We start from the raw sequence: 15,829 nt of genomic DNA, 5'->3' as shown, positions 1-15,829 counted from the left end.
TGTCCAGACTTGCCCTGCACAAAATACTCAGGACAACACTGTAAAAAATTAGCACAACAGATACACACCAGTGTAATCACGTTAAAAAAAATACCTCACAACTCTTAAAAAAACAATACAACAAAAAGGTAAAACCAAACAACAAGGGACTATCCAACAGACCAACACCCCACATGTCAATGATATGTAGGGAGGGTACACCTTTATATTTCAAATCAATGAAGTATTCATTGAAAATAAAAACAAAGTTCAAGAAATACGCTATATAATTTTATAGTTTCTAATATTACTTTTCAAAGGTATATTATGGTAATGTCGTAAAGATATTTAGGAAACAGCTATTTTATATACAAAAATAGTTTTCTGGAAAAAAAGCAATGCTTCCATATTCAAATTAATCACATTTGATTAATATCACATCTCGCTTGATTTACTAGTATACATCTTGATGCCTAACAGGTACAGACAGGAGAAATGAATGACGGTGGTTTACCCCAATTCCACCACTCCTCTCCTTCCAGTAATCTCTGGGGCAGCAATAACCTAATCTGACGTGTGAGTGCAAATTTCCAGCATACATCTGAAGTGAGTTCTCTCAAGTGTCCTCATCATCAACTGCAAAATTGCCTAGCTAACTTCTTTCTTTCCTCCCTCTGTACCCACTCACAATCCCTTTTCCTTTACAAAAGCAATCTCCAAATCAGAGGTCTCCATTCTTTTCACACATCATTTCCACCACTTCTTTTCTCTCTGTTTAGCAGCAATATTTTATGTCTGCAATTGTGATGTTTTCATTTGTTTGTTCTTTCCCCTATGGCTACAAACATGCTCAGAAATAAGAGCAAAATAAGGCTCTCCCTTGATTCTGCTATGGTGGAACGGTTCAGCAATGGCTCTTCTACCAGATTTCTCTACAGAGCAGTCTATACCCTTGCTACTCAGCGTGGTCCAAAGACAACCACCATCAGCATCACCTGAAGATGTATTACAAAAGCAGAATCCCAGACCTACTGAATCATACAAGGTGCGTTTTTAACAAGGTGCCCAGCTGATTTCTTAAAGTTTGAGGCGCTCTGGTCTGTACTGAGTGTGCCTCCACATTCCCTTACCTGAACTTACCCCTTCAGAATCCAGCATCAAGTTGCTTCCTATCACATCTCTCCAAACTGAAATGGCAGTACAAATCAGAAAGTTTCTAATGGCCTTTTTAAGAGGCTATATAGCCTCCCCGATCTCTCCATAACTAACCCTACTCTCTTCCTTCCAATTCCCTAATTTTGAACTATATGACTGTAGGATATGAAGAAACATCGTTTTATATGACATTAAATTACATACACCTATGGCTGACCACATATGCTTCGATGCCTCTATGGTAGATGGAACATAGCTCTGCCTGATCAGGGGCCTCAATCCTTAACGCCTTCCCAACAGTGAGGAACACAGGAAGAGCGGGGAAATTTTGCACTGCTTCTCTGGCCCATGTTGGTGCTGGGAGCTCACATGATTTTCTTCCCACCATTCTAATGCCTGGCTCTACCCTTTTATTAAGGAAGAATTATTTTATTTCAGCACTCTGGATTATATACACCTGTTCCCTTTCCCTTTAAGGACTCCCTCCTGTACTCTCTGCCTTGCCCATTCTTCATTCCCTCTTTTTCTCCTTTCCCCTTCCTGACTTTCAGCCTTTCCTCCTGTGTTAGACTATCTTGAAATGGAACTAAGAATTCACTTCCTCTGTGGCACTCTCACATCCCTCTGTTGTGGACACCTGATAAGACATACAACCATTTCACTTCTCTTTTCTTGTTGTTGTGACTACGCATTTAACAGGTGATTTTCCTAGTCTAGTAGATTATGTCAGTGCTCATGTGTTTCAATAACCTTTCTCACAAATGACTTTTTCAGTGAAATACGCTTCTTACCTTCTGCTTCCTCAGTTACTGTCTTTTTTTCTCTTGCATTGGCAGCCCCAGAAGAATCACCAAGATCCTTCTGCTTAAGATTCTCTGAGAAACTCTGTTAAAATTAATAATGATATTCAGTTTCAATTAAATTATAAGAAGAAGTTCCATCAGGATTCCCTAATCACTTTCTTGAAAAGTATCTCAATTTTCTACTGTAAAATCAATTATACTCATAAATAAGGGAAACGGGTATTGAAAACCAAAACATTCCAATAGAAGACTTCAACAATGCTCTCTACATGAAGCTTATCTTTCATTAGCACATCACTATTGATTCTGGAAACCGAGCATGGATGGGCAAAGGAAACATAGTCACAGAAAAATATTAATTTGTGCCCATATTTAAAAAATGAAATTGCTTCAAAATACATAACTCTACTTGTATTCCCCACCAAAAATAAGAGAACATTCTTAAAAATATAATACCTGGCTGTTATACTTACAGCATTAAATATTTTCTAGAAAATATTCTAGAAAAATATTCTAGACATATTTTTAGTGTTAAAACTAGATACTTGGCAGAATGGGAAACTCTGGAGTACGTCATGTTGAAGATAGGCTGAACATTGTCCAAGCTGCTTTATTTAGGTAAACAAGGCCGGGAAAAAATATTCTTTGATAAAATTTATACGGATAGGAAAAAATGGTTGAATATAAAGGACACCAAAGAAAGAAAAACAAAACCTTTCCTTTATCTTATGTTCAAATAAAAGCAACCAAATAGTACATATAGCACATAACTCTTTCCCAGTTAACAAATAATGCCAGGAAAGTACAGGAGGCTTAATAAAAAGACAAGAATCAAAACATTTCTTGTTGAAGCACCTATAATGTGCCAGGTACTTCCTTGCACACATTTTCTTTTCTACACAATATAATGATGACAAAAAATCATGATGAAGATACTTAACCCACTTTCTGCTTTCTGGTCATTTCAGGTTAAGAGTGAAATGGTGAACAGATGTCATTAACACTATGTGCATAATTAGAAAATTAGAATGAATCAGATAATCAATAAAGCAAAAACCAGAGTAGTGGCAAGTGAACCTTCTACCTCTTTTTGAACTTGAACTTTTCCTTTCTCAAAAGCCAGGAACTCTAAATGTATCTTACCTACCTCATCCTCAAACCTTTGCACACCTTGCTGTATCTCTTCTTTTACATGTACTTTTTTATTTCATTTCTTTGAAATTTCAGAATGTTCTGTAACTACGTGGTGAAGAAGAACTTGCATTTTCTAACGCACTTTTCATGATTTTATAATGACTAGCATTGTTCCTATCAAATAATGCCTTTGGGAACACTCCTGCATGTACATATTGGTTTTCTCTTCTTATATGTGTCTGTAACAGCAGAAATACTGTGCCTTTTTGTGTGAAGCATGTGCTTCATTTCTCTGCAGCTGGTAAGCCACGAACTGAAAAGGCTTTTGGATCACTAGACTGAGGCCTATTTCCAATGTCTAATTTCCAACTACTGGTGGTTGGGGTCATATTTTTTGTCACTTCCATATGAAACTCTTGGTGTTTTTTCATTTCACGTGTAACTTCTGACTTCCCTTCTTTGACAGTGTCTGTACCATTAAAAGTTTTTCCTCGCCGTTGTTAAAAACATGCTCAGTGTCTGTCTGGGTTGTTATCATTTTCACAGCATAATGTATTTTCATTTAAATACAGCTGAGAAGATCACTGACAAGAGCATTCTAGGGACACAAAGCAGGAATGAGATAAAAAGACATTTCCAAGACTGAGGTCTTAGGTTCAGGATATGCCTGGAGTGCTACAGAGATGGATGCTCTCAGTGTGTGTCTTTATCCTCACACTCAAATGTCTTTTTTGTCAAGCTAGAGGGTGTTCCCTTTAAGCTTATTCCTCCTTTAGAGTTATCATGCAGTATCTCTGCCTAAGGATGACATAGGAAAGTGACTCCCAAAGCTGAGAGCCACTTGAATCCCAAGTGGGTCCTTGGCTTCATACAACAAAGAATTCTGCAGCAAGCCAGCAAGATAAAGTAAAATCGAGATTCATTCAAAAACTACAGAAAGTTACAAAATCTACTCCACACACAGAAGAGACGCAGCCCCTCCCTGCAGAACAGGACTGGCCCTGGCGTCCTATTGTCTTTCCATTTAAGCAACGGGCTAAACAAGGGGAGGGATATTTGTGGCAGGGGTGCTGTTCCTCCACCATCTTGGTTCTAACTGGCAAAAACTTGCCCTGCCTTCCTCTTCTTTTGACCAGGGCTCTCACACACTGTTCTGAGGCTTCCTGACTCAGGAGGCGATGCTGCAGCAATGTCCACAGCAATGCCGTACACAAAGCAGTATTCGCCAGTGACCTGTCTGAAGGACAAGCATGAGTTTTGTATTATTCACAAATTCACCAAATCTTGGGGTAATTAATTTCTCCACTCAACTTTGCCTTGCTTGATTCACAGTTGCTCATACTCTGGACGTAAAGAAGTCATGAACATACAGATACACTCTGCTGACCACAATCCTTATTTACTTCTACTCCTTGAGACATGCTTCATATGCAAAGGTGGATGATTAATGTGTTGAGACTCTAAAGTTTTGTTTTCTGTCAGGATGCATGTTTTCAAAATAATTTTTCATTACCAATCAAATATAGGAAAAGAAACTTCCAAAATAATTGTAATTTACCAGGAGAACTTCAATCTAAATTTACATACTCACACATCACTGGGATGTGAAAAATAACTTTGCTTAGACAACAGTAAGAAAAAAGCATGAATGTAAACACTGAAGTAAATCAGAGACGACAATGCAGAAGACATATTTAACCTAGCCTTACTGACTGGCAACATAACAATGTAAATTTAGAAACACTGGGAATGATTGCTCTTTTAACATGAGTCCAACTCAAAGGCCATCACTGTGAAATTGTTCATAATTTTGTTTGTTGAGTACTGACAGTCTGTTCTCAGTGTTACATTCCTTATCATGTAAGGAGCTTATAAAATTAAAGAGCAAACAAAATTCCAGAAATCCTTTGTCTCTTTTCCAAGGATAAAGATTAGACATAAGTTGCTATTCAATTTAAAAATGTTTTCAGTTTTACAACTACTTACAATAATTTTAACATCAAAGATTAAATTATGATCCATTGATCCTAAAATGCTATTGCAAAAGGAAAAGTGCCTTGTACTGGGTCATGTTATTAATGCAAAAAGAAAAAAAAAACAATATTAAACCAGGAATTTAAATATAATTTTCTCATACCTGTGGATGGTTCTTTTCACTTGTTTGAAGATCTTTCGCTTGCTGTGATGTTGCCACAAAGTCTCCTGGAGCTGTAAAATCCACACATTTGGTTAAAATGAGCTACTTAGAACAGTTCCATAAGAGCTACAATCTTCCTAAAAAGACAGAAATTTAAAGTTGCTTCTTTTTGTTGTTGTTGGTTTTGCTTCTCTAAGTAGAGAAAGTGTAAATGAAACGTAATCTGTACCAGAATATTTACTTCTTTAAAAAATGCTCCTAATTATCTAAAACTTCAAGAAACCACTAGGGGAGGCACTAGATGTCCGCACAGATCCATTCACAAATTCATACACCCAACAGTAATGAACAGAACTATCAATAACAAAGCAAAATATTAAAGTATAGCAAAACATATGAAGGAAACTGTGTTCTGTTCTCTACTGCACAACATTAACAATACCTTTTTAGCCACATACGGAGCATATGGCTCTAAATAAAGTATGCTAACATTTCTCTTATTTTTTCTACCTTTAACCGTGTATGCCCTGTTCCTTATATCGCAAATGCTTTCCTCCACTATTATGACAAATTCCCTTCCATCCTTTAAGATTAAGGCTGCTAAGTGAAGTCCTCCTTGATTCTGGCTCTTTCTCCACATAAACAGGCAACTCTTTCCTTAGGGCTCTCGTACAACCTTGCTGATTATTCTAACTTCCCCACCTGAACTGTCATTCATTTCTTTTCATGACTGTCCCCTCTGCTCCTGGACTGGAGAGAATAATTCTTCAAAACATCTTCAGACAAACAATCTCTATCTATTTAGCTTCATAAATATTGGCACTGTGACTAAAGGTGTGTAAAGGAAAATGGATTTTCCAGCGATCAGGCCTGACCTGAGACTTAAGGACTGAGGTGAGCCTGATTAGAAGGTGGAGAGGCTGGGAGAAAGTGAGAGCAGGCCAGGAAGCAGCAGGAGAATGAGAGAAGCCAGAAACAGCATATGCATCTGTCTAAAATAGAGGGACTGGTGGAAAGGGCTTTCCCCCTTTTATAACATCACAGAAAAATGTAGACAGAGAGAGGGCTAATGATAGAGATGTGGGCAGAAGTCAGGCTACGAAAGCTTTATATGAAATTGTCAGGAACTTGGATACTCATAATTCAAGTAAGGTTCATCATTTTATTTGCCCTGGAGAGACATCCCTCTAAGTACTACAGGGAGTAGGAATTCTGGAGGCATATAAAGAAATATAAGGACACGAAGTGCAAGGCAATATTGCAAAAGAAAGGCAAGGCTGGCCTGAAATGAATGAGTATTTGCAGATACATTTCACATATAAAATATCAGTGGCCTGTCTACCATGCATTTTATTTGAATACCTAAATAGATAAATATGGGTTTCCATTTTGCATTTTCTGGATTTTAGTGTACAATATTGCAAATATTAACAAAGATCAACAAAAGGTCCTAGGAATCCCAAATTATTTATACTTCCATTTGTTCCACTTCTTATCCACATTCAAGGAGTTAAGTGTGGTGTATTCAATGTCATGGAATATTATAAGGGACATACATTAAATCACGAATACACGTGTCACTATGTATGGATCTCAAAAATACTACATAATATTGAGCAAATAAAAAAGCTGCTGAATAATACATATAGTGTACGCCATTTCTATAAAAGTTTAGTATATAACAAAATCTATATAATATTTATGACCATATACATATGTACTAACATATCTTCGAAGTACATGCCCATTATATCCAGCTAATTCCACGTGCTGCTTACTTCTGCACAACATTTCTTAATATTACAAAAGGACCCTAAGAACAAAAAGGTTCAGGATCACTGTTTTAAAGACTATGTCTACCAAAGAGTCAGGAACAGATGATAAATTACTTTTGTGTTTTCAATAATCATGGAAACCTCCTCCCCCTCCCGAAAACACAGTCTGCTAATCAGAACTTATGACTGCCTCAATATCATCAGGGTAATAACCATAAGATAAAATAACTAAAGTTAAAACACGACTGACACGTTAGCATAAAGCCTTCCTCAAGGTAGAGATGAGAATTCCAATAAGCATTTGAAACATTGGAAAAATGATGCAGTCTCCTAGTTCACCTCTGTTAATTCCCTAACAAAGACAGGGATTGCACACTGGGAACTTAATGGAAGCAGGCAGACCTCTTCAATCCAAGAGTTTGAAGTTGCAGTGAGCCATGGTCAGGCCACTGCACACCAGCCTGGGTGACACTACCAATCCTCGCCTCCAAATAACAACACAAAAATTTACCTGATCTGGATGTTCGCAGCTTCTTTTTGTGTATAGCTGTTTTCGGACTTGAAACTTTCACTGGGAAGAAACATTCAGTGTCCTTTGAAACAAAGTGCATCATATCTTCAATACTCAATGCCTACAATGCATTTTTGTGCTGTTTCTCAAGGTTAGTAAGTGGAGACTAGGCAAATTTTACATTACTAGTAGATAAAATCGACACCAGCCAGAAAGGAAAGTCAATCCTAAAATGTTAATTCTAATTCTATACCATAATAAGACAGTGTCAAATACCTAATAGACTATTTGCTTAGGTTCAGGTCTAGTATACTATAATGCCCACTAATGACAGGTGACAAGATAAGTCTCAAACCATTAACTGATTTCCTCACAATATAAGTTACAATTCAATGGTGCATCCTACCACCAAAGGCCCCATTCTGCGAGGTATGATTCTCTTCACAGGCACAGGTGCCCATGGTCTCCCTCAATGTACACACTGAAGGGAATCAGAGACCACAAGGCAGGGACACATTCAACCTAGGCATTACTGACCAGCAATAGCAAATGTAAACTTTGAAACTTTGGGAATCATTACTCATTAAATATGAGTCCAACTAAAGGCCATCAGTGTGAAATTTTTCATAATTTGAATTGCTTAGTCCTATGTGTCAGTTCTATGTTACTTTCCTTTTCACGTAAGGAAGTTATAAAAAGTAAGGAACGAACAAAATTTCAGAAATCCTTTGCCTCTATTCCAACGGCAATAATTAGCCTTAACTTACTATTCACTTTAAGAATGTTCTGAGTTTTATTACTACTTAAAAGATTTTTTAAATGAAATATTAAATTACCGCCAATTGGTGCTAAAATTCTGTTCTAAAGAAAAAAGTCTCTTCTGCTGTATCATGTTAGTAATACAAAGAAAACAATATTAAACAAGTAATTTATATATAATTTTCTCATACCAGTGTCTCACTAATTTCACTTCCTTTAGTATCTTCTTCCTTTTGCTCTGATGTGGTGTCAAAGTCTTGTTTTGCTGTCAAATCCATACATTTAGTTAAAATGAGCTTATAGCAATGCTATAAAAGCTATAATCTTCATAAAAATATATAGAAAATTAAAGATTTTTGGCTGTTATAAATTCAGAGAATGTAAATGAAGCTTAATAGATAGCACAATGTTTACTTTTTTAAAAAAATGCTTCCAGTTATCTAACATTTGAAGAGAGCACTCAGGGAGGCACTAGATGTCACCAGGTACCTGACATACAAACATCTCAAACACTGACTCGGAAATTCATCCACCCAACAGAAATAAAAAGAACCATCAGAAACACAAGAAATTGTTATTTATGGCGAAACATACGAAGGAATACTGTGTAGTGTTGTCTACTTCATAACATTAACAGGACCTTTTTAACCACAGGAAGTGCATATGGGTTCTCTATAAAGATTGCTAAAATTTCTCTGACTTTCTCTATGTATATCAGCATACACCCTGGTCCTTATATTGGAAATGCTTTCCTCCGCTATTCTGACAAATCTCCTTCCGTTTTTTAAGTGTCAGGCTGCTCAGTGAAGTCCTCCTCCTTTCTGGCTGCTTCCCCAGATAAACAGGCCTCTCCTTCCTTAGGGCTGCACCAGGACCGATTTCTCTACTGTAACTTCCACACCTCAACTATCAGGCATTTCTTTCCATGGCTGTCCCCCTCTGCTTCTGGACTGTAGGGCAAAACCCTCAAAAACATCTTTGGAAAAACAAACTCTTATCTATTTCACTCAAAAATCACTTGCACTGGGCTTAAAGGGATAAAAAGGAAAATGGCTTTCCCAGAGATGAGGCCAGACCTGAGACTTAAGGACTGAGGTTAGCCTGATTAAAAGGTGCAGAGGCCAGGAGAAAGTGCGAGCAGGCCAGGAACAGCAAGAGAATGAAAGAAGCCTGAAAGTGCACATGCATCTGTCTAAAATAGAGGGATCTGTGAAAACGGCTTTTCCCCTTTCCATAATGCCACAGAAAAGGCAGCGAGGGAGAGGGCTAACAATAAAGACGTGGGCAGTAGTCATGTTATGAAAGCTTTATATGAAAGTGGAAGGTACTAGGATACTAATAATTCAAGGAAGGGTTCATCATTTTCTCTGTGTTGGAGAAACAGCCCTCTACTAGAGGGAGAAGAAATTCCAGAGGCATATAAAGAAATGGAAAGAGACAAAGTACAATGCAATATTGCAAAAGAAAGGCAAAGCAGGCCTGAAATGAATGACGTTTGCAGAAATATTTCAAATACAAAACATCAGTGACCCACATACCATGCATTTAAATTGAATACACTGATACATAAATCTGGGCTTCGTATTACATTTTTTCCATTTTAGTGTACAATACTGTGAACATGAAACCATACACAGCACTTAATTCAAAAGCTGTCAGGAATCTCCAATAATTTTACTTCCATTTGTGCCCTTTTTTATCTGCATAAAGAGTATCTGGTTATATTCATGTGATGGAGTCTTATAAGGAACTGAAAATAAATTAAACCAGGGATACTTGTGTAAATACAGATAGATCTCAAACATATCACATAATGTGCAGGAAATGAAAAAGTTGCAGAAAGACACATACAGTGTATGTTATTTATATAAAATTTGGGACATGAAAACAAAGTGTATATAATATTTAGAACAACACATATACATAGGAACATATCTTGAGAGGGCATGAGAACGATACACCTCAGTCCAGGTGTTGCATCATTCCACACAATATTTTCTAATACTACAAAAGGACCCTAAGGCCACAAAGTTTCAGGATCACTGTTTTTAAGACACTGTCTACCAAATAGTCATTAAGAAATGATTCATTTCTTTCCTGTTTTCATTAATCATGGATACCTGCCAGCCCCCACAACATACAGTCTGACAATCACAAGATATAGCTCCCTAAATATCATCAATGTAATGACAAAAAGATAAAATAACTAAAGGTAAATCATGACTGACCTGTTAGCAGAATGCATTCCTCTGGTAAAGATCAGAATTCCAATAAGTAACTGAAACACTGGAAAAATCATGCAGTCTCCTAATTCACCTCCCTAAATTCCTGAACAAAGTCAGGGATTATAAACTTGGAACTTCATGGAGGCAGAAAGACCTCTAGCCCAGGAGTATGAGGTTACACTACAGTGAGCCATGATTGGGCCACTGCACATCAGCCTGGGTGATACCTCAAGACCTTGTCTCTAAATAACAACAACAAAAAAACGTACCTGGTCTGGTTGGTTGTACCTTTATTCTTTGTCCACTGATTGTCCAACAGGGAACATCAGGAACGAAGGCACATTTGGTGGGCTTTGAAAGAAAGTGTATCATACCTTGAATAGTTACCCCTTACAATGCATTTCAGCACTATTTCTAAAGGTTCATACCTGGAGACTATGAAAACTTTACATTACTAGGAGCAGAAATCAACACCATTCAGAAACATAAGCCAATCCTTAAATCTCTATGCAAATTACACAACATGACAGTGTTATGTACTGACACAGACCTTCAATCCAAGTCTACTATACCCTAACACCCACTTATGACAGTGGACTTCATAATTTTGATATCATTTCATGATTTCCTGTATGGAAGTAAGTTAGATGTTTACTGGTGTATCCTATCACCAAAGGCCCCATTCTGCGAGGTACAATTCCCTTCATAGCCACAGGCTTCATGAGCCCATTGAGAATCAGAGACCACAGGCAGAGGAAATATTTAACGTAGGCATTGCTGACTGGCAATATGAAAATGTACATTTTGAAACACTGGGAATGATTTACTCTTTTGACCTCAGTCCAACTCAATGGCCATCACTCTCCAATCATTCATAATTTTGATTGTTTAGTACTATGTGTCAGTTCTTGATGTTACCTTCCTCATCACGTAAGGAGGTTATAAAAACTAAAGAAAAAAACTTCCAGAAATCCTTTGCCTCTACTCAAAGGGAAAAGATTAGCTATAAGTTACTATTCAGTTTAAGAATCTGTTGAGTTGTATTACTACTTAAAAGGTATCTAATATTAAATATTCAATTATAACTTATTCATTCTAAAATGCTATTCCAAAAGGAAAAGTCCCTTGTGCTGTGTCATCTTAGTCATGGAAAGAAAACAATATTAAATTTAATTATAATTTTCTTATACCTGTATCACCGGAATTTCATGTCCTTTGGGCTCTTCTTCCCCTTGCTCTGATGTCACAAAGTCTTCATTTTCTGTCAATTCCACAGATTTAGTTAAAATGAGCTACTAGAACCAATCCATAAAATCTTTAGTCTTCATAAAACCAGAAAAGTAAAGATTTTTGATTGTATAAATTGAGAAAGTATAAATGAAGCTTAGTGTATAGCAGAATGGTTACTTGTTTAAAAATTCTCCTAGTTATGTAAAACTTCTAGACACCACTAAGGGAGGCACTAGATGTCACCAGCTACCTGGCATAAAAGCATCTTCGAGATCCACTCACGAATTCATCCAACCAACAGAAATGAAAAATACCCACCAGAAACACAAGAAAATTGTATGGTATAACAAACCATATAAAGGAACACTGCGCACTGTTGTCTACTTCATAACATTAACAGTACCTTTTAAATACATGCAGAACTTGTGGTTCTCAGTAAAGATTGCAAAAATTTCTCTTATTTTTTCTAGCTTTATGAGTGTACACCTTGTTCCTTATATCGCAAATGCTTTCCTCCACTATTATGACAAATTTCCTTCCATCTTGAAGACTAAGGCTACTATGTGACTTCCTCCTTGATTCTGCCTCCTTCCCCAGATAAACAGGCATCACCTTCTTTAGGGCTCTCGTAGGAACTTACTGATTTCTCTCCTCTAACTTCTCCACCTGAACTGTCTGTCATTTCTTTCGATGGCTGTCCCCTCTGTTCCTGGACTGGAGGAATAACCCTCCAAAACATCTTTGGAAAAACAATTTCTATCTTTTGCTCAATAAATATTCTCATTGGGCTTAAAGGCATAAAAAAGGAAAATAGCTTTTCCAGTGATGAGGCCAGACCTGAGACTGAAGAATTGAGGCAAGCCCTGATTAGAAGGTACAGAGGCCGGGAGAAAGTGGGAGCAGGCCAGGAAGCAGCAGGAGAATGAGACAAGCCTGAAAGACCATATGCATCTGTCTAAAATAGAGGTTCTGGTGAAAAGGGCTTTCCCCCTTTCAATAATGCCACAGAAAAAGGCACACAGGGAGAGGGCTAATGATGGAGATGTGGGCAGAGGTCAGGTTATGAAAGCTTTGTATCAAATTGTCAGGTACTTGGATACTTATAATTCAAAGAAGGGCTCATCGTTTTATTAGCCCTGGAGAGATATCACTCTAAGTACTACACTGAGACAGAATTCCGGAGGCATGAAGAGAAATGAAAAGAGATCAAATACAAGACAGTATTGCAAAAGAAATGCAAGGCAGGCCTGAAATGAATGTTTGCAGATACATTTCAGATATAAAATATCAGTGCCCTCTATACCATGCATTTTAATTGAACACCTAAATGCATAAATATAGGTTTTACATTTTGCATTTTAGTGTACAATATTGCAAATATTAATGAAGATCAACAAAAGCTCCTAGGAATTCCCAATAATTTATACTTCCATTTGTTCCCCTTCTTATCCACATGAGGGAGTTTAGTTGAATTTGCTTTATTCAATGTCATGGAATATTATAAGGGACTTAAATTAAATCATGGATACATGTGTCACTATGGATAGATCTCAAAAATACTACATAGCATTGGGCAAATAAAAAAAGCTGCTAAATGATACATACAGTGTACACCATATCTATAAAATTTTCACATTAAACAAAATCTATATAATATTTATGATCATACACATATATACTAACATATCTTCAAAGTATATGGCCATGATATCCAGCTAATTCCAGGTGCTACTAATTCTGCACAATAGTTTTTAATACTACAAAATGACCCTAAGGACAAAAAGGTTCAGGATACCTGTTTGTTTATTGATTGATTGACAGAATCTCACTCTGTTGCACAAGCTAGAGTGCGGTGGAGTCAGCCTAGCTCACAGCAACCTCAAACTCCCGGGCTAAAGTAATCCTTCTGCCTCAGCCTCCCGAGTAGCTGGGACGGACTACAGGCATGAGCCACAGGCTGGTCTTGAACTCCTGACCTTAAGCGATCCTCCCGCCTCGGTCTCCCAGAGTGCTAGGATTACAGGCGTGAGGCACCGCACCTGCCACAGGATCACTATTTAAAGACTATCTCTACCAAAGAGTCATGAACAGATGATAAATTACTTTCCTGTTTTCAAAAATCATGGAAAACTACCCCCTTGCCCAAAAACGCAGTCTGCTAATCAGAACTTATCACTGTCTCAATATCATCAGTATAATAAGCATAAGATGAAATAACTAAAGTTAAAACACGACTGACAATTTACCATAAAGCCTTCCTCTAGGTACAAATGAGAATTCCAATAAGCCTTTGAAACACTGGAAAAATCATGCAGTCTCCTAGTTCACCTCTGTCAGTTCCCTAACAAAGACAGGGATTGCACACTGGGAACTTAATGGAGGCAGACAGACCTCTTCAGCCCAGGAGTTTGAAGTTGCAGTGAGCCATGGTCAGGCCATTGCACACCAGCCTGGGTGGCACAGTGAGACCTCACCTCCAAATAACAACAGAAAATTTTACCTGATCTGGATGTTCGTAGCCTCTTTTTGCGTGTAGTTGTTTTCGGACTTGGAACTCTCACTGGGAGGAAACGTTCAGTGGCCTTTGAAACAAAGTGCATCATATCTTCAATAGCCAACACCTCAAATGCATTTCTGTACTGTTTCTCAAGGTTAATAAGTGGAGACTAGGCAAAATTTACATTACTAGTAGATAAAATCAACAACAGTCAAGAAGTAAAGCCAATCCTAAAATGTTAATTCAAATTGTATACTATAATAAAACAGTGTCAAGTACCTAACAGACTACATGCCTAGGTACAGGTCTAGTATACTTATAATGCCCAGGTATACTTATAGTATACTTATAATGCACTAGTATACTTAAAATGCACTAATGACAGGTGAAAAAATAACTCTCAAACCATTTACTGATTTCCTCATAATATAAGTTACAATTCAATGGTGCACCCTATCACCAAAGGCCCCATTCTGCGAGGTACGATTCTCTTCACAGGCAAAGGCTTCAGGAGCCCATCCTCTCCCGGAATGTACACACTGAATGGAATAAGAGACAAGGCAAGAAACACATTCAACCTAGGCATTACTGACTGGCAATAGAAAATGTAAAATTCAAAACTTTGGGAATAATTACTCATTAAATATGAGTCCAACTAAAGGCCATCAGTGTGAAATTTTCAAAATATGAATAGCTTAGCCATATGCATCAGTTCTATGTTACCTTCCTTTTCACATAAGGAGTTCATAAAAATTAAGAAAGGAATAAAATTTCAGAAATCCTTTGCCTCTATTCCAACGGCAAAGATTAGCCTTAACTTACTAGTCACTTTAAGAATGTTCAGAGTTTTATTACTTCAAATATTTCTAAAATGAAATATTAAATTATGGCCCATTGATTCTAAAATACTGTTCCAAAAGAAAAAAAAAATCCCTTTCGCTAGGTCATATTAGTAATACTAAGAAAACAAAATTAAACAAGTAATTTATACATAATTTCTCATACCAGTGTCTCATTAATTTCACTATCTTCTTCCTCTTGCTGTGATGTGGTGTCAAAGTCTTGTTTTGCTGTCAAATCCATACATTTAGTTAAAATGAGCTTATAGCAATGCCATAAAAGCTATAATCTTCATAAAAATATATAGAAGATGAAAGATTTTTTGCTGTTATAAATTCAGAGAATGTAAATGAAACTTAGTGTGTAGCAGAATATTTACCTTTTTAAAAAATGCTTCCAGTTATCTAAAATTTGAAGAGAGCACTCCTGGAGGCACTAGATGACACCAGGTACATGATATACAAACATCTCAAACATTTACTCACAAATTTATCCACCCAACAGAAATGAAAAAAATCTATCAGAAACACAACACAATTGTTAGTTATGGCAAAAGAAATGAAAGAACACTGTGCAGTGTTGTCTACTTGATAATATTAATAGGAACTTCTTAGCCACTTGTAGGGCATGTGGTTCTCAATAAATATTGCTAAACTTTCTCTCACTTTTTCTTTGTATATCAGCATACACCCCTGCCCTCATATCGCAAATGGTTTCCTGCCCTGTTCTGAAAATTTCTTTTTTCCATTTTTCGAGATTCAGGCTGTACATGGAGTCCCCCTTG

At 37.1% G+C, this 15,829-nt stretch overlaps 1 protein-coding gene across 1 annotated transcript in view; it reads right to left on the bottom strand.

The window, feature by feature from the left end:
- Positions 1-14,739, bottom strand: part of LOC105867964 (uncharacterized) — a 29,290-nt gene extending 14,551 nt beyond the window's left edge. Inside the window, exons 1-7 of the mRNA XM_076001227.1 lie at positions 14,209-14,739; positions 11,669-11,739; positions 10,748-10,829; positions 8,445-8,518; positions 7,495-7,576; positions 5,209-5,279; positions 1,926-2,019 (exon numbers count right to left, since the gene is read on the bottom strand). Coding sequence (XP_075857342.1) covers positions 1,926-2,019; positions 5,209-5,279; positions 7,495-7,576; positions 8,445-8,518; positions 10,748-10,829; positions 11,669-11,739; positions 14,209-14,311 — 577 coding nt within the window. The 5' untranslated portion in view covers positions 14,312-14,739. The remainder of the gene's footprint in view (positions 1-1,925; positions 2,020-5,208; positions 5,280-7,494; positions 7,577-8,444; positions 8,519-10,747; positions 10,830-11,668; positions 11,740-14,208) is intronic.
- Between the last annotated feature and the right edge of the window lie 1,090 nt (positions 14,740-15,829).

This window comes from Microcebus murinus, chromosome 4 (genome assembly GCF_040939455.1).
Source record: "Microcebus murinus isolate Inina chromosome 4, M.murinus_Inina_mat1.0, whole genome shotgun sequence".
Classification (NCBI taxonomy): Eukaryota; Metazoa; Chordata; class Mammalia; order Primates; family Cheirogaleidae; genus Microcebus; species Microcebus murinus.
Note: the sequence above shows the minus strand (reverse complement) of the source record. Positions and strands in the feature narration are given on the sequence as shown.